The sequence below is a fragment of the Sus scrofa genome, chromosome 9 (genome assembly GCF_054392235.1).
Source record: "Sus scrofa isolate SSC_HxYL_T2T_F1_AM1 chromosome 9, Sscrofa_HxYL_maternal_Yorkshire_Landrace_v2.0, whole genome shotgun sequence".
Classification (NCBI taxonomy): Eukaryota; Metazoa; Chordata; class Mammalia; order Artiodactyla; family Suidae; genus Sus; species Sus scrofa.
The window spans coordinates 135,809,628-135,830,837 of record NC_139391.1 but is presented as its reverse complement, the minus strand read 5'-3'; the positions used below and the strand labels follow the sequence as shown (position 1 = coordinate 135,830,837).

Here is a 21,210-nt window from a genome sequence, read left to right as displayed (position 1 = left end):
TAATAAATTACTCTTTAACTTTGCCCTTACTATCCCTTTGTTCCTCTCACTCCCTACCTTAAGCCATCACTAATCAATGTTCTGTTTCTGTAGATATCCCTATCCTAGGCCTTTTGCATGAATGGAAGCTATAATATATGGTCTTTTGTGACTGACTTCTTTCTACTTAGCATGTTTTCTAAGTTTGTCCATGTTGTAGCACATATCAGTACTTCATTCCTTTTATGACCAAATAATATTCCATGGAATGGCTTTAGCACCACATTTGTCCATTTGTCAGTTGATGAACGTTTGTTTTTTTCCCCACCTTTTATTATGAATAATGCTATTGTGAACGTTTGTATACAAGTTTTTGGGTGGACATTTGTTTTCATTTCTCTAGGGTATACACTGAGGAGTGGAGTCACTGGATCATATGCTAATTCTGTGTTTAATCAGGAATTGCTACACTGTTTTCTACTGTGCCTACATTTTAAATTCCCACCAGCAGTGAATGAGGGAATTTAAGGGGGAATTACCAACACTTGTTATTCTTATTTTTTTTATTATAACCATCCTCATGGATGTGAATTTATCTCTTTGTGGTTATGATTTGTATTTTTCTAATGATTAATGATGTCAAGCATCTTTTAATGTGCTATTGGCTGTTTGGTATATCTTCCTTGGAAAAATGGCTCTTAAATCCTTTGCCCATTTTATGTTATGTATATTTTTTTAATCATTAGAGTTGTAAGAATCTTATTATTGATATGTCCCCTTTGTATTTTCGTTTTCTTACCGTGTCCTTAGAAAGCACAAATGTTTTTGATTGTGATAAAAAATCCAAGTTATCTTTTTTTTCTTACTGCTCATGCTTTTGGTGTCATATCCAAGAATCCTTTCCAATCCAAGGTTATGAAGATTTACCCTCTTTTTTTTTTTTTTTTTAAGGGCCGCAGATGCAACATACAGAAGTTCCCGGGCTAGGGGTCAAATCAGAGCTACAGCTGCTGGCCTACATCACAACCACAGCAACGCCACATCCAAGCTTTGTCTGCAACCTATACCGTAGCTCATGGCAATGGCAGATCTTTTAACCCACTAAGCAATGCCAGGGATTGAACCCACATCCTCATGGATACTAGTTAGGTTCTTAACCTGATGAGCCACAACAGGAACTCCAGTGTAGATTCTGTAACACTGAATTTTTTATTTATTTATTTTTTTGCTTTTTAGGGCTGCATCCGCAGCATATGGAGGTTCCCAGGTTAGGGATCTAATCGGAGCTACAGCTGTTGGCCTACACCACAGCTCACAGCAATGCTGGATCCTTAACACACTGAGCGAGGCCAGGGATCAAGCTCGCAATCTCATGGTTCCTAGTCGGATTCGTTTCCGCTGAGCCTCAGTGGGAGCGCCTATAACACTGAATTTTAATCAAAACTCAGAACCTTTAAGAAGTTAAATGATGTAAACAAACATTTGAAATATGCAATGTGAAAAAAAAATTACCATCAGCTTTATTGGAGTAAAGTTGGTTAGTATACTGTTTATTATTAATTATTTAACTATATTCTTCATAGCTAGGCCACAATGGGAACTTCCCCTGATAATTTCTTTTAAGAATTTGATGGTTTTAGTTCTCAACATTTAGGTCTTTGACCCATTTTGAGGTAATTTTTGCATGGAATGTGATGTAAGTGTCCAAATTCATTCTTATGTGGCTGTTCAGCTGTCCCAGCACTATTTGTTGAAAAGACTGTGCTTTTCCCATTTAATCTTGGTTTCCTTGTTGAGAATCAGTTGGCACATGGTTATATTTCTAGACTCTTAATTGTACTGCATTGATCTCTGTGTGTGTTTTTGTATTTCAAATCAGTACCACACTGTCTGTGAATACTGTTGCTTTGCAGTGTGTTTTGAAATGGGAAAGTATGAGTCTCTCTACTTCATTCTTTTTATTTTGTATCTTGCCTTCCCAACTTGCTTTTAATCTCTTGAAGACAGGAAATCATCTCTAACTTTCAGAACTAACCTCAAAGGATTGGCTTTAATAATTGTTTTGGATATTCTTGGTCACTTGCAGTTGCAAGAGTTAGGTTATTGATTTGGGATCTTTATTCTTATAAAGGCATTTATAGCTATAATTTTCCCTCTAAATACTCTAAATTCTGCTTAAACTACATCCTGTTTGTTTTGTGTCTTCATTTTCATTTGTCTCAGAGTATTTTATTATTTTCCTTTTGATTTCTTCTTTGACACATTATTTAGGAGAACATTGTTGTATTTCCTCATTTGTGAGTTTCCCACATATTTTTTCTGTTTTATGAGTTATAATTTTATTCCATTGTGGTCATAGAACATACTTTATATTATTTCTGTGTTTTTTTTTAGATATTTTGAGGTTTATGACCTGGCATATGGTTGCTCCTGGAGAATGTTTCATGTGTACTTGAGTGTATATATATATATGTATACATATTCTGCTATTTTTGGATGGAGTGTTCTATAGTAAATAAAAATTCTGTGGTATTCTGGAGAAGGCTGTTAGGTCTAGTTGTTTTATAGTGTTAAATAAGTCTTTTGTTTCTTGTTGACCTCCTACCTCATTGTTCTATCCATTATTGAACGTGAGCTATTGAAGTCTCCAACTATTATTATTGGTTTTATCTTCATTTCTGTCAGTTTTTGCTTCATATATATTTTGACACTGTGTTAGTAGGTGCAGATATCTTTATAGTCATTTCATCTTCCTGATGAATTGACCATTTTAAAATAAAATGATCCTATCTCTAGTAAATTTTTTGTTTGCTTCAAAGTTTATCTCATGCTGGTATAGCCACTTCAGCTTTCCTGTGGTTGTTTGCATGATGTATCATTTTATATCCTTTTAATTTCAGTCTGTTTGTATCTTTGAAGCTAAAGTGTATTTTTTGGAGATGGCATATAGTTAGGCCTTTAAAAAAAAAAAATCCAGTCTGACAATCTCTGCCTTTTGACTGGATTGTTAATCCATTCATATTAAATGTTATTACTGATATGGTTGGATTTCTGTCTGCCTTTGTTATTATTATTATTTTGGCTGCACCTACAGCATATGGAAGTTCCCAGGCCAGGGATCGAATAGGAGCCACAGCTGCAGCAACGGCAGATACTTAACCCACTGTGCCACAGCAGGGATTCCTGCCATTTTATTTTTTGTTTTACACATATCTCATGTCTTTTTTGTTCTGTATTTTCTCTTTACTGTTTTCTTTAGTGCTAAGCTAGTTAATATTTTCCAGCACAGCATTTAAATTTGTTTAATAGTTTTTTCACTGTATCTTTTTTAGTTTATTTTTAGTGATTGCTCTTGGGCTTACCATATACATACTAACTTATTGGAATCAATCAGATTTATATTAGTTTAGTTCCAGCGAAATATTAGAACCATTGCTCCTTTATTCCTCTAGTTCCTTTTCTTCCTTCTTGTGGCATTATTGTTATGCAGTTACATTTATTAATGTTAATAAACCTAACCATACATTGTTATAATTATTGTTGTACCATGAGTAGTTATTTCTTTTTTTTCCCCTTTTTTGTTTTTGAAGGGCCACACCTGCTATATATGGAAGTTCCCAGGTGAGGGTTAGAATCAGAGCTGCAGCTGCCGGCCTGCACCACAGCCTCAGCAATGACAGATCCAAGCCGCATCTGTGACCCTGCACCACAGCTCATGGCAACGCTGGATCCTTAGCCCACTGATCAAGGCCAATCTGTCCTCATGGATCCCAGTCAGGTTTGTTACTGCTGAGCCACAGTGGGAACTCGCAGTAGTTATTTCTTTAGCTCAGTACAGCTTTGTTTCTACCTACCTCCTTTGTACTGTTATTGGCAAATATATTCTTTCTGTATGTTAATGACCTAACAATACATTACATACATATTATTTTACACAATTAAAAAAAATCTTTTTTTGGGGGGGGGCTGCACCCAAGGCATATGGAAGTTCCCAGGCTAGGGGTCTAATCAGAGCTGCAGCTGCCGGCCTATGCCACAGCCACAGCAACGCCAGATCCCAGCCGAGTCTGCAACCTATACCACAGCTCATGGAAACGCCAGATCCTTAACTCACTGAACAGGGCCAGGTATCGAACCTGCATCCTCATGGATACTAGTTGGATTTGTTTCCACAGTGCCACAATGGGAACTCCTTATTTTGCCTTAATTTTTTTAAAGAGGGCAGGGATCGAACCTGAGCCCTCATGCATGCTAGTCAGATTCGTCGCCGCTGAGCCATAATGGGAATTCCTTTTCTGCTTCTTTAATCATGGTTTCCTTTATTTCTTTGAACATATTTATAATGGCTATTTTGACGTCATTTTCTATTAAATCCAACATCTGGTTGCAATTTCTGGGGGTGTGGCCCTTAAAAAAACAGAAAAACAAACAAACAAAAATAAACAAAAAACACCAGATTTATGTAATCCCCCTACTTTCAGCTCGTACCTTAATCCCATCCTCTATTTTACCTGGATTTTCTAATCTGGAATGCTGTAGGAACCTCTTCTGTAACCCGCTTTCTGTTTGTTTATTCTAGGATGTGGTGTCCTCTCTTTTGGTTTTGTTACTTAACACTTCATATACTTTGAGTTATTCCATAAATTTGTTGAAGTCTTGCCTAAGGGCCCATTCTTCTATTCTCTTTGGCATTGTAGATTTCTCTCTCTCTCTCTCTCTTTTCCAGGTCTGATCTTTTAGAGTAAAGGGGAGGAAATTAACTTGCCATTTTAAAGTAACATGCATTGTAAACTCTAGGTGGGTAAGGATTTAGAAGATAACTATTAAAGGTCAGTTGATATTTCAAAGACAGAAGTCTTAAACTTGTTTTCCTTACCTTCTAGATGTTTCGAATCCCAGTTTCATTGCAGACATTCTTTGTGATCTTGGGCACACTGTAGTGTGAAATCTTACAGTACTTTACATAGTGTAGAGCAGTGGTTTTCAGTATTTTTTGACTGAAAACTGTAATGAAAACATTTTATGTTACAACTCAGTTCTCATATAAAGTTCCATAAATGTACTTTTATATGCAACATGCTGATATTTTATATTCTTATTTTATTTTGTCTTTTGTCCTTTTAGGGCCACACCTGCAGCACATGGAGGTTCCCAGGCTAGGGGTCGAATAGGAGCTGTAGCTGCTGGCCTACGCCAGAGCCACAGCACATCCAAGCCGCATCTGTGACCTACACTACAGCTCACAGCAATGCCATATCCTTAAACCACTGAGTGAAGCCAGGGATTGAACCCGTAACCTCATAGTTCCTAGTCGGATTCGTTTCCACTTCGCCACGATGAGAACGCCTATATTTATTTTTAAATTCTTGTTGTTACCCACTGAAATTATCTTCCTCTACGCACTAATGGGTTGCAACCCACACTTTGAAAAACAGTTCTCTAGAGCAGTATTTTTTAAAGTGTGAGCCAAAAACATCTTCAAATTGGGTATTAAAAAAAAAAAAAACTTAAGAATTTAGAGATAAGTAGGGAATACCTAGCAGGGCTTTTCTTTTAAAAGTTATGTTAATAATTCTCCAAAACTGAAATGCCTCATTTCCCTAGAGTTGTCTTGATTCTTCCTCTACCTAATGCCCTGCAAGGATCTCAACAGTGAGAATATTTTAGTGGGATCAAATTCCAGTCATAGTAATAAAATAGAAGGCAGTTAAGATGCATTTTAAAAAAATTCATCTTCCAGTCATTTAAATTATGTGTTTTGCAAGGTAAGGCATATCTTTTTTTTTAAGATAGTTCTTTGATTGTGCAGCTTTATTGTAGCTTTAATAATTTCCTTGAAGAGCTTTTTATATAGGGGATTTAGTAATATTTTCTAGAAGAGCACTCTTATCCTTGGCTCTGTTACTGTTATTGAAGAGATGAATTTAATTGGTATTTCAGGTCTAGTACATTATGTTCTTAAGTTGTGATTAGGTTTTTTAGAGGCAACATAAAGACTTAAGACATTTAAGGAAGTTCCCTTGTGGTGTAGTGGGTTAAGGATCCAGCATTGTCACTGCTATGGCTCAGAGTGCTACTGTGGTGTGAGTTTGATCCTTCTCCCAGGAACTTCCACGTGCCTGGGTGTGGCCAAAAAAAAAAAAAAAAAAAGACTTAAGACATTTAAAATTGTTAAATATGCTATACTATGATCATAAGTAATGGTCTGAATTGCTCCCAGATCAGTACTTAGAAGGTCAAGATGTACTAAACACTTTATGTGTAGGGCTGGGTTTTTCTCTTCATTTCAATGGCAGTCAGTAGGATCTTCAGTACTAAGCACTTAATTTACTTAAAATTCATTGTCACATTTTGGAAGAAATTAATATTTGAAATAGGTACAGTGTCATTTCTTCAAGAAGACCTCAGTTTAAACGGTTCTAACAAAAATTTGGGGTCTCTTGGAGTTCCCGTCGTGGCGCAGTGGTTAATGAATTTGACTAGGAACCATGAGGTTACGGGTTTGATCCCTGGCCTTGCTCAGTGGGTTCAGGATCTGGCGTTGCTGTGAGCTGTGGTGTAGGTCACAGGCACGGCTGGGATCTGGCGTTGCTGTGGCTATGGCATAGGCCAGCGGCTACAGCTCCAATTCGACCCCTAGCCTGAGAACCTCCATATGCTGTGGGAGCAGCCCAAGAAATGGCAAAAAGACCAAAAAAAAAAAAAAAAATTGAGGATTTCTTGTAATTAATTTCAATGTGACTGCACAAATACAGAGTTGTACTTGGGGCATGATGCAAAGCAATTACATCATCAGCATCCACCATTCCATTTGCTCTATGATGTAGGACTGTGGGGTATTCTGAATTTTTCTGTGAATTTGTATGTTTCCAGAGGTATTTTTATTTTTAAACCTCTAAGTGGTATTCTGGTGGAAAATATCAGTTAATATCTCACAGGGAGGATCCTAGGTGAAGAAACTATCACCATAGGAATGAGAATGGATATTATTATCCACATTGAGAATGACAAATGGATAATCAACATTAGCCCAGAAAAAATAGCCAAGTAAGGAGTTCCCGTTGTGGTGCAGTGTAAACCAATGCAACTAGGAACCATGAGGTTGCAGGTTCAATCCCTGGCCTTGCTCAGTGGGTTAAGGATCCGGCATTGCTGTGAGCTGTGGTGTAGGTTGCAGACACGGCTCGGATCCCAAGTTGCTGTGGCTCTGGTGTAGGCCCCTAGCCTGGGAACCTCCTCCTAGCTTGGGAACCTCCATATGCTGCCAGTGCAGCCCTAAAAAAAAAAAGTAAGACATTACCAGACTGAAGCACCACTGTTAGACCTACTTCATTTGTAAGTGTGCTTGTAGTGGGGAGGCCAAGTGTAAAGAGGTCAGTGTGGATACTGTCAGTGCTTTTTACTTTAAAAAAAAATAGTTCTGTTGTAGTGAACAGAATTATTATACATTCTTTTCCTTACAGATTGTTATTCATATTTATGAAATATAGCCAGAAACATAATCTGATCTTTTTTCAACATTTATATATTTTCTGCTTTTTGTCTTTTTCTTATGAGAAAATTCTGAAAGTTGATATTTCAGAAAGGTGCCTAAAAATTGGGATAAACATCTATAATTGCAAACTATTTAATAATTTTTTATGATGCAGTGATCTCATTTTTTCTTACTAAGATAACCATTATAAAGATGTTTTCAACCTATATAAAAAAGTTGCAGAATTCCCGTAGTGGCTCAGTGGTTAACGAACCCAACTAGGAACCATGAGGTTGTGGGTTCAATCCCTGGCCTCGCTCAGTGGGTTAAGGATCCGGCGTTGCTGTGAGCTATGGTGTAGGTCACTGACACAGCTGGGACCTGGTGTTGCTGTGGCGCTGGTATAGGCCAGCAGCAACAGCTCCTATTCGCCCCCTTGCCTGGGAACCTCCATATGCCACGGGTGCAGCCCTGTGAAGACAAAAAAAAAAAAAAGTTGCATGTCTTGAACCTAGAAGTAGGCCAACGCATAGTAGATGACCAGAGCTTCGTCTTCTCTCTCATTTAACCTTTTACAACTGAATCAACTCTTCCACAGCTGTTTTACCATAGCTGCTAAGGAACTAAACACAAGTGTAATGTCTTTAACTTTCCTGCTTTTATTAATCCTAGTCTTATTTATGTTTTGTATCTTGCCTTCTCAACCTGCTTTTAAGCTCTTGAAGGCAGGAAAGCATCTCTAACTTTCAAAACTAATCTCAAAGGACTAGTTTTGAAAGTGAAAAATAGACATATGAAACAGAATTGTATTTGGCACGAAGAAAGTGCTAATGTTAGCATTGTTTTATTATGTAGCACAGTAGACTGCTCAATAGAACATGTGGTTATAGGAGGGGTTGGGTAGGAAAAATTTTTCCTAATACCTAAACATAATTGAGAATTGGACATTTCTGTTTTAACTTAGAGTCAGAGGAGTTAAAATGTTAACTGCTTTCTACATATTTCTAATGTTGGGAAATTCCAGATGTGACCTATCCTATCCAGATATTAGGTAATGCTGGAATATAATTCTGGGAGAGAAACCAAGTTTAAAGACATCTTTAGGCTGAGAAGTAGATTACTGAAAGGAGAAGCAATGAAAGACATTAATTTTTTCCCAGGGGAGACGCAAGAGTTAGGTGCCCAGAAAAAGAAACTTCCTTTTTATATGTACCAGGTTCCTAAATCTGTTTGCTAGTCTTGAAAATAATTTTGTGTCTTCTAGGCTACTAGCTTATGATGTGAGGGAAAAAAATGCCTTCCATATATATTCTGCTTTGCAATATATGCACTCACCTTCATGATCATTGTCTAATCCATTTAAATATACTATTGAGGTAGGCTGTTGATAAACAGTGGTCATTGTGGAGTTCTCATTGTGGCGTAGCACATTAAGGACCTGACATAGTCTCTGTGAGGATGTGCCTTCGATCTCTGGCGTTACTCAGTGTGTTAAGGATCTGGTGTTGCCACAAGCTGTGGCGTAGGTTGCTGATGTGGCTCAGATCCAGCATTGCTGTGGCTGTTGTATAGGCTGGCAGCTGCAGCTCCAATTCAACCCCAGGCCCAGGAACTTTCATATGCTATGGGAGTGGCCCTAAAAAGAAAGGAAAAGAACAAAAAAGATATGCTGTTTGTTTTCTTAGTTTGTGTGAGTGCATTTGGGGTATCTGACCCTGGTACATTTTAGCATTACCCTAACTCAGCTTTTTTAAGGACAGCAACTTGACTATAGTTGCATAGTAATTCACTTGGCTTCCTGCCCCAGAAAAATTTAAAAAGCATAGGCATCCTTGGTTAGGTTATCATCTTTATGAAGATTTCTACCTCTGTCTTTGAATAAAGTAGCATTGGTTTTGAATGAAGGAATTCCTTTATATATTATAAGCTCAATGTCAGTATTGAAATACATGATTTTTAAAAATTTAACCTCAGTAGTTCAAGAAACTTAAATAATTGAGCTAAGTGAAAGGTCCTTGTTTATAGATTTGAAAGTTCAGATGTGAAGTTCTGTTATTTTTTGAATGTTCAAAGCAAAAAGACAATATGTTTGTTAGAATCAAATGTGTCCATACTTTTGCAGGAAGGTAAAACAATAAACATTTATTAAATATGTAGCAGGTACTGTGCTAGATAATGAGAGAGTTGGGGAGAGAGAGAGAACACTTGTTTTCTGTCTTTGGGGACCTTATAATCTAGGCATGTAATACACATAAAATATAACTGCCGTATAGTATAGTAAATACTCAATAGGGATAGCACCTAAGATACATTTAGTTAAATGTGAAATAACCAACCAGTTTAGCTTCAGTGCCGTAGAGAGAGCTTCTGAGAGTGGAATATGCTTATGCCAAAACTTAATAAATGGGGAGAGTTCCCAGGAGGGAACATGGGAAGAGGGCATTCCAGGCAGAGGCAACAGTGTAAACTCTTTAGAAAATTGCTCAGAGTGAGGTTTAACCAAAGTGAAAATACATGATAGTATTGAGAGATGGCTCTTGGCAATAGGCAGCTTCGTTTTGTATACAATCCTGAGGAGTTTGAACTTCATTCTGTAATTTTTGGAGTCTCATTGAAAAGTATTCTATATGTTCAGAATGATTCTCATTTTAACAAGATTTTAGCTTTTGAGTAGTTTAGAAGATAAATCAGAAATCTCAGTGTTTATGGGCTCAGGCAAGAGGAACAGGTAGGATATCATTGCTGTAGTGTAGATGATGAATGGTGAAGGATTGAAGTGGCAGTGGGAATGACGCCAAAAGGATAGATTCCAGATAAGTTAAAGAAACAGAATCAATAACGTTCAGTGATTAATTGTGGATAGTGAAAGAGGAAGAAGGTAGAAATTCATTTATGGCATGAATAATGGGATTAGATGAGTAAATTTTCACTAGATTTTTGAGAGAAGTTTTACTTTATGTATGTGAATATCTTCCACAAAATGAATAAACATATAAAGGTAATTCTTGAGTAGATCGTTTTCTAAGTTTCTCTTTATTTTTATTTATAGATGCCACTTCAAATGAACAACAAGAACTTTTCTGTCAGAAGTTGCAGCAGTGTTGCATACTGTTTGATTTCATGGACTCTGTTTCAGACTTGAAGAGCAAAGAAATTAAAAGAGCAACATTGAATGAACTGGTTGAGTATGTTTCAACTAATCGTGGTGTAATTGTTGAATCAGCGTATTCTGATATAGTAAAAATGGTAAGCCTCTAGACTTAAGTTCCTCAGGTTTATATACATTCAAGGTTTGAGGTATAATTATGATTTAATGAAACTAATTTTTAATAAATGTATAATATAAAATGTATAATGTAATTATACATTTTATAATTATTATAACATTCTTGTGTATAACATTCACAAGAATGTTTTTAAAAATAGTCCATTCGAAAGATCATCCGTCCATTCTAGTGATGCTGCCATTGCTTTAATAGCTTGGGAATTCAGTAGTCACAGTGGCTGGTGGCTGCCATAGTGGATAGTACAGATCTTGAGTTTAGGAGAAAGATGTAAGCTCAAGATTATGTAGATTGGTAGGTAATTAATACCATGCAGCTGAATAGGTATGGAAAAAGAACATCTAAAGGAGGAAGAAAAGACCATTGATAAACGATGGGCCTCTCCACATTTCAGCAGTGGATAAGAGAGTTAGATGTTAGAAAAAAAAATTCTTATTTAGGATATTTTGATATCATATGTGTAGTTTTGTTTTGGGTTTTTTTTTTTTTTTTTTGGTTTTTGGTTTTTTTAATAGAGCCAAACCTGCAGCATATGGAAGTTCCCAGGCCCAGGGGTGGAATCGAAGCTGCAGCTGCTGGTTTACACCATAGCTACAGCAACACCAGATCTGAGCCATGTCTGTGACACACTGCAGTTCACGGCAATGCCAGATCCTTTAACCCACTGAGCTAGGCCAGGGATCAAACCTGCATCCTTATGGATACTAGACAGGTTCTTAACCCACTAAGCCATGACAGGAACTTCATGTGTAGATTCTGTAACACTGAATTTTAATAAAAACTTAGGACCTTTAAGAAGTTAAATGATGTAAACAAACATTTGAAATATCTGATGTGGAAAAAGAATTACTGTCAACTTTATTGAAGTAAGGTTGTTTAGGATACTGTTTATTAATTATTTAACTATATTCTTCATCAAACTGTAGAAATTTATTTAAGACTTGTGATTTTTGTATTTTGGTGCATACTATCAAAATACAAAAATTCATTTGGAGTAATTAGTCACTGTCTACACCATTTAAGCTTGTGTTACCAGGGTTACAGAAAGTGGTACCAAGTATAACCTATATATAGTTAGTTGCCTTAATTTCCTTCCCTTCCCTAATCTATGTTCTGGGGGAAGAGCAGAATGTTTAAGAAAGTTAAATTTGGCCCTAATTCACTAGTTGAATTTTCTTTTATACATTGTACTAGAAGACTAGTTAAAAGAATTTAAGACATTTTGGTTGGTTTTTATCTTTTTAAAAAGAAAAACCTTAACATTTTTAAAAAGATTAGCTCTAGAGAGACCATGAATCAAAATGAAATTGGCTTCCTAAATTCCATAGATAATGAAAGGTAAGTGGAAGTTGGAAAATATAAATACTGAATATTGATAGATTTTATATTTTGTTCTGGGTTTTATCATTAAAAATATCTAGGAGAAAAATGATATATTTCCATTTTACTGATTTCAAATGGTTTGTATTCAGGAATTTAAAAAATCCTAGGGAAGATATTTTTATCTTTATAAAGTTGTTGCCTCAGATATTGAAATACTCAAATATTTAAGTCAAATTATTCTGTATTTTGCTATATACTAATAAATTCTGGGATTTAATTTCTTTTCCCAAGTAAAAAGGTATGTGTTTTGTCTTTTTTTTAACTTATGGTATTTAATTTAGTATCTAGATAAAAAGGCAATTCCCCCATTTAGTCCTCTAAAGCCCTTCTGTATGTTTGCAATATACAGACAGTTTTATTGGTGGCTATAAGGTTCACATTTTCTTTTGCTACCAAAAAATAAGTATCATTTCAAAGGCAGATTATGCCTGCTTATGGGACATATTTCCTTCTCAAGTTACATAACTCTCTGCCAACTCTTCGTGAAATTAATATCTATCATACTATTCATTGACTCTGTCCTCATATACTGGCTTTGAGTTACAGCAGATAAAATTTTACATTATTACTAAGTCTTGTGGTTGTAGGCATTGACTGTTGTTTGGACTACCATAGAGACCACTTCATAAGAATGGTTGGGAGTTTGCTTGCACCACCAAACAACACTTCTCTCATCCTCTATTCCTCAAAGAGTTTATCTTAAATGATCAACCCCTCAGAAGTATGGCCTTCCATGTTCGCTGAACCATTTGGCCTGTCAGTCTGTTCATCATTCTTCAAAGAATTTTGAGTTGGGCTCACAATCTAACCTTTTCTGGAGCAAAAGGATGTGTAGTTTACTTTGGTACTAAGACATACAATGTGAAAAATGAAATTATAATCTAAAATGAAGCATCTCACAGCATATCCGTTTGTTTTAGAGAGATTAATATTTTTTAGAGGCTCAAAGTAAATGAAATTAAGTTAATTAAATCACCATGGGTTATTATAAACTATGTCTGGAATGGCAATGAAAGTATTCTATTCCTGTCACTCCCCTGCTTTAGTGTGGTGTGTATGCATAAGAATAGAGATATTTTACCAAACTTTTGGGTTGTAAGGTAAGTAAATGGCTGGGTTAGAATATGGGAGGGAGTCGAGGAAACATGAGAAGAATCAAGTTAGGGACTTTGTGCTTATTTATTTATTTATTTGTCTCTCTTTAGGGCTGCCCCCGCAGCATGTGGAGGTTCCCAGGCCAGGGATCCAATCAGAGCTGTGGCTGCCAGCCTACACCACAGCCACAGCAATGCCAGATCCAAGCCTCATCTGCAGCCAGATCCTTATTAACCCACTGAGTGAGGCCAGGGATCGAACCTGCATCCTTATGGTTCCTAGTCACATCTGTTTCTGCTGCACCATGACAGGAACTCCGACTTTGTGCTTTTTTTGTTCGACCCAATTCCCTTTTCTCCTCTTTTTTTTTTTTTTTTTTTGAAGCAAAACTTGGAAAGAACAATTTGTGATTTAAGGAAGAGGAATCTAGAGGTAATGTGTATGAAATTTGGTGTCTGTAGAAGTCAGAGTAATGGAATAGAGAAAAGAGAGAAGCAAATGTCTGCCTTCATATCTTGAAGAGGTTTATAGGTTTTGAACTAAGCTTATAGCCACAACTTAACTTTTTTTCTTAGATGAAGTTATCTTAAATCATTCTGCATTGTGAAATTCAGTTATGCAACAAAGGACATAAATCTAAATTTATTTTTCTTTACAGATCAGTGCTAACATCTTCCGAACTCTTCCTCCAAGTGATAATCCAGATTTTGATCCAGAAGAGGATGAGCCCACACTCGAGGCCTCTTGGCCTCACATACAAGTATGGAACACAATCTTGTATTGATGATTTTTACATTTATGATAGTCTGCTGAAATCATGGAGCTCTGTTTTAGATCTGAGTGTCTATTTAAAATGCTTGACTTTTAATGTTTTCTTTTCTAAAAATACCGTTTTTCATTTTTTTATTGTGATAAAATGCATTTAACATTTACCATTTAAACCATTTTAAAGTGTGTTCAGTGGTATTAAGTATATTCGTAATGCTGTGCAGCATTACCACTGTCTAGTTCCACAATCTGTCCATCACCCCAAATAGACACCCCCTTGTCATTAACAGTCACTAATGTTCATCAGTATTGTAACATGTATCAATATATTGTTCCTTTTAATGGCTGAATAATATTCCATTGTAATGAACATACCACCTTTTGTTTATCCAGTAATTAGTAGATGGACATTTGGGTGGTTTCTGCCTTTGGCAGTTATGCAACTAGAGCTGCTGTAACATTCATAAAAAGTTAACATATGTTTCCCATAAATTTTGAAATGTTGTGTTTTTGTTTTCATTCGCCTCAGAATATTTTCTGGCTTCCCTTTTCATTTCTTCTTTGGCCCATTAGTTATTTAGAAATGTGTTTAATGTCTACATATTTGTAACTCCCAATTTTTTTTTCTGTTACTGATTTATAATTTTATTCCATTGTAGTTAGGTGATATACTTTGAAGTTTTCAATCCTTTTAAATCTTTTGAGGCTTTTTCTATGGCTAATTTTGTTTTATGGCCTAGCATACAGTTTACCATGGATAATGTTTCATGTGTACTTGAGAAGAATGTGTATGTTGTTGGTGGTGGGTGGAGTACTATGTTGAATGTTAGGTCTTCAGCTATTGTTTTTTGAGTTTTTGTTTTTTTTTTTTTGTCTTTTTGTATTTTCTAGGGTCACTCCCATGGCACATGGAGGTTCCCAGGCTAGGGGTCTAATTGGAGCTGTAGCCACCAGCCTATGCCAGAGCCACAGCAATGCGGGATCTGAGCCGCATCTGTGACCTACATCACAGCTCATGGCAACACTGGATCCTTAACCCACTGAGCGAGGCCAGGGATTGAACCCTCAACCTTATGGTTCCTGGTTGGGTTGGTTAACCACTGAGCCATGATGGGAACTCCTCTTCAGCTATTGTTGAATTGTCTCTTTCTCTCTTTAGTTCTGTCAGTTTTTGCCTCATGTATTTTTGGGCCCTTTTATTCGCTATGTGTGTTTATAATCGTTTCTTCCTCCTCGGTATCTCTCTTATATCTCCCACTGTAACTCTAATAACAATTTATATGTTAAAGTTCATTTTGCCTAATATTGTGTAGCCACTGTTGAGCTCTCTTTTGGTTACTTTTCATGATAATATCTTTTACATGTATTTGCTTCTAATTTCCTTGTTTCTTTGAATTTAAATTTTCTTGTAAACAGACAAATTATATAGTTGGACAGTCTCTGCCTTTTGACTAGAGTATTTAATCCATTTACATTTACATTTAATGTAATTATTGATAAGGTAGGATTTATATCTGCCATTTTGCTGTTTTATGTCCTGTATTTTTATTCATCTGCTCTTCTATTATTGCTTCTTGTATTAAATAGGTACTTCCTAGGGTACCATTTTTTAAAATTCAGTAAGTTTTATTATATTTATTATTGTACAACCATCTTCACAATCTCATTTTAGAACATTTCTATCCCAAACCCCCAGTCTCTCCCTCCCCCACGATCTGTCCCCTTTGGTAACCATAATATTTTAAAGTCTATGAGTCTGTTTCTGTTCTGCAAATAAGATCATTTGTACCCTTTTTTAGATTCCACATAAGAGTAATAACATACAATGTTTGTGTCTCACTGTCTGAAACTTCACTTAGCATGATAATATCTAGGTCCATCCATGTTGCAAATGCCATTATTTCACTCTTTTTACGGCTGAGTACTATTCCATCATACACACACGCGCGCACACGCGCACACACACACACACACATATATATATATACTACATCTTTTTTATTTGGCCCTCTGTCATTGGACATTTAGGTTGTTTCCATGTCTTGGCTATTGAAAATAGTGCTACAATGAACATTGGAGTACATATGTCTTTTTGAGTCATGGTTTTCTCTGAATAGATCCCCAGAGTGGGATTGCTGGATCACATAGGAATTCTGTTTTTAGTTTTTTTGAGGAGTCTTCATACTGTTTTCCATAGTGGTCGCATCAGTTTACATCCCACCAATAGTGTAGGAGGGGGGTTCCCTTTTCTCCACACTCTTACCAGCAAGCATTTATTGTTTGTAGACTTTTTTATGATGGCTATTCTGCCTGGTGTAAGGTGGTACTTTATAGTAGTTTTAATTTGCATTTCTCTAAGAATTATTGATGTTGAATATCTTTTCATGTGTTTTTTTTTTTCGCCATTTGTATGACTTCTTTGGAAAAATGTCTGTTTAGATCTTCTGTCCGTTTTTTGATGGGATTATTTTTTTTTTATATTGAGCTTCAGGGGTTATTTATATATTGTGGAGATTAATCCCTTGTCAGTTGCTTCATTTGCAAATATTTTCTCCCATTCTGTGGGTTGTCTTTTTGTTTTGTTTAGGGTTTCCTTTGCTGCACAAAAACTTTTCAAGTTTAATTAGGTCCCATTTGTTTATTTTTGTTTTTATTGTCATTACTTTAGGAGGTGGATCTGAGAAGATATTGCTGTGGTTTATGTCAGAGAGTGTTTGGTGTATATTTTCCTCTTAAGAGTTGGCCCACTTATATCTTTAATCCATTTTGAGTTTGGTTTTTGTTATGGTGTTAGAGAGTGTTTTAATTTCCTTCTTTTACATGTAGCACTCCAGTTTTCCAAGCACAACTTATCGAAGGGACTGTCTTTTCCCCATTGTATGTTCTTTCCTCTTTTGTCGTATATTAGTTGACCATAGGTGCATGGGTCTAATTCTGGGCTGTCATGCTCCATTGGTCTCTATTTCTGTTTTGTGTGCCAGTACCATGCTGTTTTTATGGCTGCTGCTTTGCAGTATAGTCTGAGGTCGGGGAGCTTGATTCCTCCAGCTCCATTTTTCTTTCTCAGGATTGCTTTGGCTATTTGGGGTCTTTTGTGTTTCCAAACAAATTTTAAATTATTTTGTTCTACTTGTGTGAAAAATGCCATTGGTAATTTGATAGGGATTGCATTGAATCTGTAGATTATCTTGGGTAGTATAGTCATTTTGACAATATTGATTCTTCCAATCCAAGAGTGTGGTATATCTTTCCATCTGTTTTTGTCATCTTTGATTTCTTTCATCAGTGTCTTATAGTTTTCAGAGTATAGGTCTTTGTCTCTTTAGGTAGGTTTACCTAGGTATTTTATTTTGTTTTTGATGTAATGGTAATTGTGATTGTTTCCCTAATTTCTCGTTCTGATCTTTCATCGTTAGTATATAAAAATGCAGTCTATTTCTGTGTATTAATTTTTTATCCTGTGATTTTGCCAAATTCATTGATGAGCTCTAACAGTTTTCTGGTAGTGTCTTTAGGATTTTTCTGGGTACAGTATCATGTCACCTGCAAATAGTGATAGTTTTACTTCTTCCTTTCCAATTTGGATTCCTTTTATTTCTTTTTCTTCTCTGACTGCCATGGCTAGGACTTTCAAAACTATGTTGAATAGAAGTGGCAAGAGTGGACATCCTTGTCTTATTCCTGATCTTAGCGGGAATTCTTTTAGCTTTTCACCATTGAGAATGATGTTAGCTATGGGTTTGTCATATATGGTCTTTATTGAGGTGGGTTTCCTCTATGCCCACTTTCTGGAGGTTTTGGCTTTTTTTTTTTTTTTTTTTTTAAATCAGAAATGGGTGTTGGATTTTGTCAAACACTTTTTCTGCATCTATTGAGAGAATCATATGGTTTATATTGTTCAGTTTGTTAATGTGGTATATCACACTGATTTTGTGGCTATTGAAAAATCCTTGCATCCATGGAATAAATCCCACTTGGTCATGGTGTATGATCCTTTTAATGTATTGTTGGATTTGGTTTGCTAGTATTTTGTTGAGGATTTTATCTGTTTCCTCAGTGATATTGGCCTGTAATTTTCCTTTTTGTGCTATCTTTGTCTGGTTTTGGTATCAAGTGATCGTGGCCTCATAGAATGAGTTTGGAAGTGTTCCTTCCTCTGCAATTTTTCAGAATAGATTCGCAAGGATCGGTGTCAACTCTTCTCTGAATTTTTGGTAGAATTCGCCTGTGAAGCCATCTGGTCCTGGACTTTTGTTTGTTGGAAGTTTTTTAATCACATTTTCAATTTCAGTGCTCATGATTGGTCCATTCATCTTTTATATTTCTTCATGGTTTAGTCTTACAGGATTGTGCTTTACTAAGAATTTGTCCATTTCTTTTAGGTTGTCCATTTTATTGGCATAAACTAGCTAATAGTAGTTTCTTATGATCCTTTGTATTTCTGTGATGTCCATTGTAACTTCTCCTTTTTCATGTCTGACTTTTTGATTTGAGTCCTCTCTTTTTCCGTTGATGAGTCTGGCTAAGGGTTTATCAATTTTGTTGATCTTTTCAAAAAACCAACTTTTAGTTTCACTGATCTTTTCTATGGTTTTCTTTGTTTCTATTTCATTTATTTCTGTTGTGATTTTATGATTTCTTTCCTTCTTCTAACTTTGGGTTTTGCCTGTTCTTTCTCTAGTTGCTTTAGGTATAAGGTTAGGTTGTTTATTTGAGATTTTTCTGGTTTCCTGAGGTGGGCTTGTATTGCTCTAATCTTTCCTCTTAGAACAGCTTTTGCTGCATCCCATAGCTTTTGGATTGTTGTATCTTTGTTGTCATTTGCTTCTAGGTATTTTTAAATTTCTTCCTTAATTTCTTTGGTGACACATATGGTTGTTCAGTAGCATATTGTTTAGTCTCTACACGTTTATTTTTTTTGCAGTTTTTTCCTTGTTGTTGATTTCCAGTCTTGTAGCATTGTGGTCAGAAAAGATGCTTGATACGATTTCAGTCTTCTTAAATTTACTGAGGCTTGACTTGTGGCCCAGAATGTGATCTGTTCTAGAGAATGCTCCATGTGCACTTGAGAAGAATGTATATTTTTCTGCTTTTGGATGGAATGTTGTATAAATATCTGTAAATATCTATTAAGTCCATCTGGTCTAATGCCACATTTAAGGCCTATGTTTCCTTGTTGATTTTCTGTCTGGATGATCTGTCCATTGTTGTAAGTGGGGTGTTAAAGTCCCCTGCTATTGTGTTATTGTCAGTTTCTCCTTTTAAGGCTGTTAGCAGTTGCCTTATATATTGGAGTCCTCCTATTTTGGGTGCATGTGTATTTACAATTGTTATATAAAACTTCTTTTTGGATTGATCCTTTGATCATTATGTAATGCTCTTCTTTGTCTCTTATAACATTCTTTATTTTAAGGTCTGTTTTGTCTGATATAAGTATTGCTACTCCAGCTTTCTTTTGCTTCCTGTTTGCATGGAATATTTTTTTCTGTCCTCGCACTTTCAGCTGGTATGTGTCCCTAGAATGGAAATGGGTCTCTTGAAAACAGCATATATATAGGTATCCATTCAGCCAGTCTCTGTCTTTTTTTTTTTGGTCTTTTTAGGGCTGCACCCACAGCATATGGAGGTTCACAGGCTAGGTAGGGGTCCAGTCGGAGCTGTAGCTGCCGGCCTACACCACAGTCACAGCAATGTGGGATCCGAGCCACATCTGCGACCTACATCACAGCTCACAGCAATGCCAGATCCTTAACCCACTGAGCAAGGCCAGGGATCAAACTTGCATCCTCATAGATGCTAGTCAGATTTGTTTCTACTGAGCCACTACAGGAACCCCCAGTCTGTCTTTCAGTTGAGGCATTGATTCCATTTACATTTGAGGTAATTATTGATATTTATGTTCTTTTTTGTGTGTTTGTTTGGTCTTCTTAGGGCCGCACCTGCGGCATATGCTGCATATGGCGGTTCCCAGGCTAGAGGTTGAATTGGAGCTGTAGCCGCTGGCTTATGCCACAGCCACAGCCACGCCAGATACAAGCCATATCTGAAACCTATACCACAGCTTACGGCAGTGCTAGATCCTTAACCCACTGAGTGAGGCCAGGGATTAAATCTGCGTCCTCATGGATACTAGTCATTTCCTCTAAGCCACAGCAGGAACTCTGATACATGTGTTCTTGTTGTTTTGTTAATCATTTTGGATTTGTTTTTGTTGGTATTTTTTTTTCCCTCTTCTCTTGTTCTCTTGGAGTTTGATGACTATCATTAATGTTGTGTTTAGATTGCTTTTTCTTATTTGTGTGTCTGTCTATTATAGATTTTTGGTTTGCAGTTACCATGCAGTTTCAATGTAGAAGTCTCTGTATATACAAGATTGCTTTAAGTTGCTGGTCTCTTACTTGCAAATGCTTTTCCCGTATCCTGCATTTGTACCCTCCTCTTCTCACAGTTTCTGGTTTTTGTAGCATGTTTGTGTGTGGACGATTTCCTGCCCTTTTTTGTTTGTTTTTCTTCATCTTTTTGCCTTTTCTGGGGCCACTCCCATGGCATATGGAGGTTCCCGGGCTGGGGGTCTACTTGGAGCTGTAGCTGCCGGCCTACGCCATAGCCACAGCAATGCGGGATCCAAGCTGAGTCTGCCACCTACACCACGACTCGTGGCAATGCTGGATCCTTAACCCACTGAACAAGGTCAGGGATCAAACCCACAACCTCTTGGTTCCTAGTCGGATTTGTTAACCACTGAGCCATGGCAGGAACTCTGATTTCCTGCCTTTACTACATGTAAGATGTTACCAGTGAGCCTTGTCATTTGTTATTTTTTTGTTTCTAGTTGTGGCTTTTTTTTTTTTTTTTTTTTTTCTCCTGTCTTTTTAGGGCCACACCCACGGCGTATGGAGGCTCTCAGGCCAGGGGTTGAATCAGAGCTATAGTTGTAGGTCTGTACCACAGCCACACCAGATCTGAGCCGTGTTTTTGACCTACACCACAGCTCATGGCAACATCAGATACTTCAACCCCTTGAGCAAGGTTAGGGATCGAACCTGCATCCTCATGGATGCTAGTCAGATTCATTTCTGCTGAGTCACAGTGTGAATTCTGAGTTTTGGCCTTTTCTTTTCTACCTAGAGAAGTTCCTTTAGTATCTGTTGTAAAACTGGTTTAGTGGTGCTGAATTCTCTTAATTCTTGCTTGTCTGTAAAGCTTTTGATTTCTTCTTCAAATCTG

The 21,210-nt window shown here is 36.7% G+C and overlaps 1 protein-coding gene and 1 long non-coding RNA gene across 2 annotated transcripts in view; both read left to right on the top strand.

Annotated features, from left to right (window-relative positions):
* Positions 1–21,210, top strand: part of PPP2R5A (protein phosphatase 2 regulatory subunit B'alpha) — a 71,920-nt gene that overhangs the window by 19,099 nt on the left and 31,611 nt on the right. The window contains 2 exon segments of the mRNA NM_001100192.1: positions 10,503–10,699; positions 13,874–13,975. Of these exon segments, the coding sequence (NP_001093662.1) occupies positions 10,503–10,699; positions 13,874–13,975 (299 nt within the window).
* LOC146400211 (uncharacterized) lies at positions 492–5,364 on the top strand. Its single transcript, XR_014816574.1, has 2 exons — positions 492–3,600; positions 3,975–5,364. It is a non-coding gene; the product is annotated as an uncharacterized LOC146400211 (long non-coding RNA).